Source organism: Peromyscus californicus, unplaced genomic scaffold, assembly GCF_007827085.1.
Source record: "Peromyscus californicus insignis strain IS unplaced genomic scaffold, ASM782708v3 Scaffold_4__1_contigs__length_199733344, whole genome shotgun sequence".
NCBI classification, from domain to species: Eukaryota; Metazoa; Chordata; class Mammalia; order Rodentia; family Cricetidae; genus Peromyscus; species Peromyscus californicus.
The window spans coordinates 114,260,789-114,267,560 of NW_026294562.1; the positions used below are offsets into that span (position 1 = coordinate 114,260,789).

General features: G+C 41.3%; 1 protein-coding gene across 2 annotated transcripts in view; it reads right to left on the reverse strand.

The window, feature by feature from the left end:
- Positions 1–6,390, reverse strand: part of Ctsc (cathepsin C) — a 33,684-nt gene extending 27,294 nt beyond the window's left edge. The window contains exons 1-2 of one of the 2 annotated variants that reach the window (XM_052712431.1): positions 6,128–6,382; positions 3,619–3,770 (exon numbers count right to left, since the gene is read on the reverse strand). In XM_052712431.1, the coding sequence (XP_052568391.1) occupies positions 3,619–3,770; positions 6,128–6,299 (324 nt within the window). In that variant the 5' untranslated portion in view covers positions 6,300–6,382. Of the gene's footprint in view, positions 1–3,618; positions 3,771–6,127 lie in introns of both variants that reach the window. The other variant, XM_052712432.1, reaches the window with a different exon arrangement.
- Positions 6,391–6,772: the final 382 nt, after the last annotated feature.

Here is a 6,772-nt window from a genome sequence, read left to right on the forward strand (position 1 = left end):
ACGTATTTTAAGTAATTAAAAGCCAAATTTTTCTTCATTTTTAAAAACTGTTTAGGAATCTTGCTGTTATGAGAAATGTTTCAGCTAATGCCTGAATAAGATGTGAATAATGCAAAGTGCCAGCAAAGAGACTGACATTAGTCACCCCAAGCCTAGTGGGAATTGAGAAAATGATGGGGGGAGGCCATATCTGCTGTTGTACTGTGGGACACAAAAGAAATAACTGATGAACATCCTGTACGTAGACACTACCTACTCAATAAACTCTGGCCGGACAGCAGTCAGAAATCTAAGAAAAGCACATTTCACAGATGTAATGGGAAACACATGATATGGTCTTAGGTGTGTTAATGGAAACATCTGGAAATCCAACTGTTTTGTAGAAGAATAATGGACAGAATTGCAATGGCAGGCACATGTAGTAAACTTTTGTTAGATATTCATGTAATAGTTGGGTTGAGTAAATGGACCTTATATATGACATTTAAAATTGATACTATTTATCCATTTTAAGCCAGGCCTGTTGGACACAACTGTAATCCCAGTACTTAGAAGACTAAGACAGAATTTCAAGTTCAAGGTTAGCCTGGACAACAAATCAAGAGCTTCTCTCAAAAATACAAAACAAATGAAAGACCAATTTTTAAATACTAGTTCAAAAAATATTTTCTGTGCCATTAGGAAAAAGTCCATGTGTTTTAGTCAACGAACAGGTTTATTCTTGAGTCACGCATTCCTCAAAGTATGGTTTCCCAGCACTGTAGGAAATTCCCTGATGCTTGTGGTAAAATCCAACTAGCTTTGGGTTAACAAAGTCACCCAAAGTACTTGACTTTCCTTTTATATAGTCACTCCACTTTACAATTTTTCTTAAAATTTTAAACACTTTCTCCAGTATTGCTGCTGTATTTGCTATTGAAAATGCTTTAAATTTTTACTGATTTAATATTATTATTATATAAGGATAGAGGAGTGTACTCTGTCATGGTACACATGTGGAGGTCAGAGGACAACTTTGTGGCTCTTGATCTTCCCACGGCTTCTGGGCTCTACCTCAGGTCATCAGGTCTATGCGGCAAACTTTGCAAGCTATGCTCATCTGGAACTACTTCATTACATTAAAACAGGTTTTAGAAACAAAAATCCTATATATGTTATTCCTGCTTGTTGAAAGTACTGTCTTTATCACCAGATCTAATTAACCCCAGTGCTTGGTTTTTCTGCAGGGAAAGAAAACCAGGCCCTACTAAGGGTTCTGGAAAATGGCCACTTTAAATGCATATATATAAAAAACTCAGTTGGGTACGAACCATCTTCGTACTTACCAAGAGAATAAGCATCTGTCTAATACCATCCAGAGAGGTGTATGGGCACCTGTTAATCACTGACTAGACATTTACATATACATTGACAACACATTTACCTTTATATGGCTTTAAAATTAGTTCTTTTGACCTAACGTGATTAATACCCTCATGCTCTGGCAAAATATTCAACCTGCCTACATTGATTTGAAAAAAAAAAAAAAAAAAAAAGGCACTGTTGTACTCCATTTCCTTCTTCAGCTGCCAGAGAGTCCCACTGTCTCTGATGATAAACACTGTGGGTAACTGCCCTAGTCTATTTCTGATTATGATGCTTCTGGTAATTAAATGGTGATTTTACTAGTTTCTCCACCAGTATTTTATAGTACCGATAAATGGGTAGTTTTCTAAAACAAGTGGATACATTATTTATCTATCTACTTATATGCCATTCCCAACCTCTTAATAACTTACTCAACTTATTTCCAAACTAAGTTCAAGTTCACCTATTCCATTCATTCTTCATTTTTTAGCAAATAGAACTAAGTATTTCTTGCATGTCAATAAGAGATAGAAGAAGAAGACAACCACAAGGACAGTAAGTTATGGCACATCTCAGGGTTCATAATGAAAACTAAACATCTTTTTTGTGCATTTGTTTGCCAAGTCCACAGGCAAATCGGATCTGAAGGCAAAGGACCCTGAAAGGAATGTGGCTACACACGAGGCCTAACAATCAATGGACATGCTAAAGTGGTCGAGGGAAAGTCTATGAGGCTTCAACCCTACACAAAGAACTACAGGTAACTGAAGAATTCTGAGACAGGGAGAAAGTCTTCCTCAGGGAAGAGTATACCAAATATCATTATTCAGCCTGAGAAGTTATGCTTGTGTACTTAGGAGCGTGTGTGTGTGTGTGTGTGTGTGTGTGTGTGTGTGTGTGTAACAAGAAATAATGAAAAATAAAGGCCATGAATTTGAAAAGGAGAAAGGGTAGGTATATAGGAAGGTTTGGAGGAGGAAAGAGAATGGGGAAATGATGTATTTCAAAAAAACAAACAAACAAAAAACCTAGGCCCATTCAAATGAGACCTAAACTCAGATTGAATATACCCAACACGTAACTGAAACAAGAGATTCAGATACTGCTAGGATGGATTTTAGTACAGTGCTCAGAGTTGTTATTAAAAATAGTTAATAACTAGTCACACAGGCTCCTAACTAACAACTCCCAGACTGATTCTTACTAGCTAGATAGTTCCTGGATAGGAATTAAACATCCTTCTGGATCTCTCCCTTTTCTTTATTTATTTTATATCAAAGAGAAGTCTGTATTAAAATATTTCTGGAAGTTATTATTCTAAGAAATTTATTTGGTCCAGAATACTATATGTTGGCAATAAATCATGTCACATGAGAAATCAAACTTAGAAGTCAGGCCTCTATTCCTATGCTGTCTGTTACCACTTTTAACAGATGCATTCCCCAAGTTCCCAGAAGCCTCTATAAATGGTCTATTCTTACCAGATGCTTCAGCGGCTGCAAAGACTGTCCATGAAAAATTCTGATATATATTCCATGTATAATGAGAAACAGCTGCTTCAGTTTCAGTTTACATGAATCATTGAATACTAGGCCTATAGGAAAAGTTTCAACTCTTCCTTAAGAACACAGGCGAGCCACAGTTCCACCCACTTTAACCCAGAGAATGCTGTACCTGGAAGCAGTGTGTTTGAATATAGGAACACACAATGGTTCCTTACTAGTCGGGAGATGTAAAATTCTAGCTATGTATGTCTTTTTCTTCAATCAGCCCAAGGAGCATAATGACTTTTATGCATTCTATTTTCTGCTCTAGCCAAATAAATTATTCACATTACCATATATAATACATTTTTATACTCCAATGAGTCCTTGAGGCCAATCTCTCAGAGCCAGCAGGTCATTATTAGGATAGCATGAACTTCAGAAAATGAAATTTATCATCTCCTTATCCTTCCTACAGATTCACTACAAAGCCAGAGACTAAGCAAACATTTAAAAGTAAAAGTATAGTGATGCAAGAAATAAGAATTCTTCACACTTACGTATATATGTGTGTGTATGTATATATAAATATATATATAAAAGACTATACATTTTCAAATGTACAACTTACTCAAATTTTAATTTTTAATGTCAATTGTACAATATGCAACTTGTCTTAGAAAATCAGCATCTATTCTGGTTATGTTCTTGGTCTAAAAGTAACACTCCAAGGGGTCTCTAATTAGGAAAAATTTTAGATGAGAAATGACTGGAAACACAAACTAACCTTGAAAAAGGCAAACCATTTGTAGTCATTCAACACAATCTCGAAGCCTTGGTTGTAAATGAGGGTGAAATGTCCAGAATTGCCGAACTCATCATATGCTGTATCCAACTTCTTAAGGTGTACCACAACATGTACGTTTTCTTCTGTTGGTTCTAAAGAAAATGAAATGGATAACACATGAAAGTTAAGTGAACACCCAGGGGAGCAAGTAACCCCAAAAATTTCCATGTTAAGGTACTTTCCTACCTTGTAAACTGACTGGGATTCACGGTCTGGCTCATGAAAAAGTTGGTCTCTGCTGGACCCCATAGCACAAGTCTTTAATTATAACCTCAGCACTGGGGATACAGAGGCAAGTAGAGTTCTAGGAGACTAGCCCGGACTACATAGTGAGTTCTAAGCTATACAGGGTTACATAATGAGGTTCTGTCCAGAAAGACTTTTTTTTAAAAATTTCAACTTTGTTCCCTCTGTATTGTGATGGAGGGATCTGGGAAAAAGCCTATGAAGTGGGGTTTCTGAAGAACATCGAGGTGTCAGGTAGCATGGGAGGCAGAGAGACCACCGTGCAACGAAACACTTAAAATATTTTTCTAGCTGGGTATGTTAATCTCAGCAGTCCAGAGTCAGAGGTAGGTGGATCTCTGTGAGTTCAAAGCCAGCCTGGTCTACACAGCAAGTTACATGCAAACCAGGGCTACATAGCAAGGTGCTATCTCCAAATAAAGAAAAGAAAAAAGAAAGGAAAAGGAAAACAAAGAGAAAAAAATACTTTCTTTGTAAAGAATGGGGAAGAGGTTGGAGAGATGGCTCAGTGGTTAAGAGTACTGGCTTGCTGCTCTTCCAGAGAACTTGAGTTCAATTCTCAGCACCCACGTGGCAGCTCACAACTGTCTGTAATTCCAGTTCCAGGGTGCTTGACATCCTCATACAGACATACAGAGGCAAAACACCAATGCCTATAACTAACTAACTCAATAAATAAATAAAATTGCTTAGCAGTGGTGGTGCACATCACCTTTAATTCCAGTACTCAGCACTCTAGAGGCAGAGGCAGGCCTGGTCTACTGAGCAAGTTTCAGGATAGCCAGGACTACATAGAGAAACCCTGTCTTGAAAAGCACCCCTCTCTGGCCCCCCCAAAAAAGAGTGCCTAGGTGTGCATCTCAGTGGTAGAATGTTGACCTAGTAAAGAATGGGGAGGGGACTGTTTCCAGTCATAAGGATGTGCTGAGCCCATTAAGACAGAAAGTAATGCATTCAAAGAGCTGAGATACCTGTCTCCTCAACATCTGTAGAAATGAACACCTCAGTTTGAATCCTACTGAAGGACTCAGCAAACATGAGGCTTCTAATACATCAAACTAGTTTGCATTGATAGCTATTAATGTTTAACTTTCATAAGATCAGGGGTCAGATCTTTGTGTGCCTTTAATTGTTGGGTTAGAGTCAAAAGGTGGTTTATAGGCAGAGGCTCCCAGAAAAGCAGTCAGTTATGTCTATCCGCAGAGTCCCACACTTTAGTCTTTCCTTCTTTGAAATGAACACCCTAAATGGGAGACTGAGTCAGATAAGGCAATGCCAACTCTTTCTCCCTTCTGTCTCATCTCCATGCTAAATTTTAGAAAAGAAAGAATGGTAGACACCACTGATTAAGCAAAACCCATAGACACCTGGAATTAATTAAATGAGTCCCTTTTTGCACACAAGGTGGGGGTGGGAGGAAGGGGTGGGATATGTGACAGGCTTTATTCTACTGACAGGGAGACTAACTACACAGCCCAGAGTTGAATACTCTGTGCAAGTCAGACTTACAAAGACCAGAAGTGCCACTCTTCTGGTCTGTCCTAGCATTTTCCTAGGGATAAGCAATTAATCCGAGGCACGTGGAATGCCCCGGTGTTCGCTCACTACATACTCACAGAGAGCCTTCCCCGAGCGAGCGAGCGAGCGAGGCATTGTGCTTGGTTCCGGGCATTTCCAAATACTACTGGGTAACGCGTGACAAAAGAAACAGAAAAAAGCTTTTGTATATCTCTTGCAATCTTTAAACAGAACAGCCTGAAATATCAAGGAAAGTAGCAGGTAACAGAGGTCCTGTTCCACAACCTCACCGGGTGGCGCCCCCCTCCCCCCCCAAAAAAAACTAACAACAACTTGCTACATTCTACCCAGTCTGAACTCTACAGGACTTTATTAAAAAACAAAACATGCCAGACAGCAGTGGAAGATCAAAAAAGCAGTTCTCCACTCTCTTCAAAGCAACCGAAATAATTAAAAATTAGTGGGGAGTTTTCTTGAAAATATGAGTTGTGAGAAAAACCAAGAAAGTTGAGTGTGAAGTTCTCAGGCGCTCAAATTCAACTTGGCGGCCCTGGTTTTGGATCCGATCCCCCAAGAGACCAGTTCGTCTCCTCTTAACTCTCCAGTCACCCACGAGCACCCGCCCCGAGGCAGGGACTCAGGGACAGAAAGGGAAGGACTCCCGGGATCCCGGGACGCGGCTTACCCATCACCGAGCAGTTAACGTGGCTTCGGGGACCTCTGGGGCCCACCTGGAAGACCCAGGTGCCCAGCAGGTCAGGGTAGGTGCAGTTGGCAGGTGTATCGGAACGCACGGTGCAGACTCCCAAGAACACCAGCAACAGGGCGGCGCGCGCCAAGTAGGGCCAGGGACCCATGGCTGGTGGCGCCCAGGAGCAGATGGCAGCAAAAGAACTGGAGCACCGCGCGATGGGAGTCAGGCGACCCTAGTGGCTCGAGCCTTAAAATACCCACGAGCCCGGAAACCCTAAACCCGGGGGCGGGGTTACAGGGCGCTGAGAACCGAATGAGGTGGGGGAGGAGCGGCGAGGCTGCGAGAACCCGGGTGGAGAGGCTGGGATGAGGGGCGGGGCAGGGTGTGACTAGGTGAGGCCGGACGAGGTGGGAAGAGCTGGGTGGGGACTGGAGGGGGAGGACCTCTGCCCTTCACCGGTTTTGGCCAGACCCTGAAGCTGAGGACTCTGGCCAGATTGCTGAGTTTTGTAATGCCGGTGTGATTAAAATAGAACCTAGCCTGGGGCCAAGACAGGGTTGATCTTAAGTCTACCCTAGACTTTCCCTTGTTTTCCTTCTCTTAATCCTTGGTCCAGTTGCTTGCATTTTTGTCGCC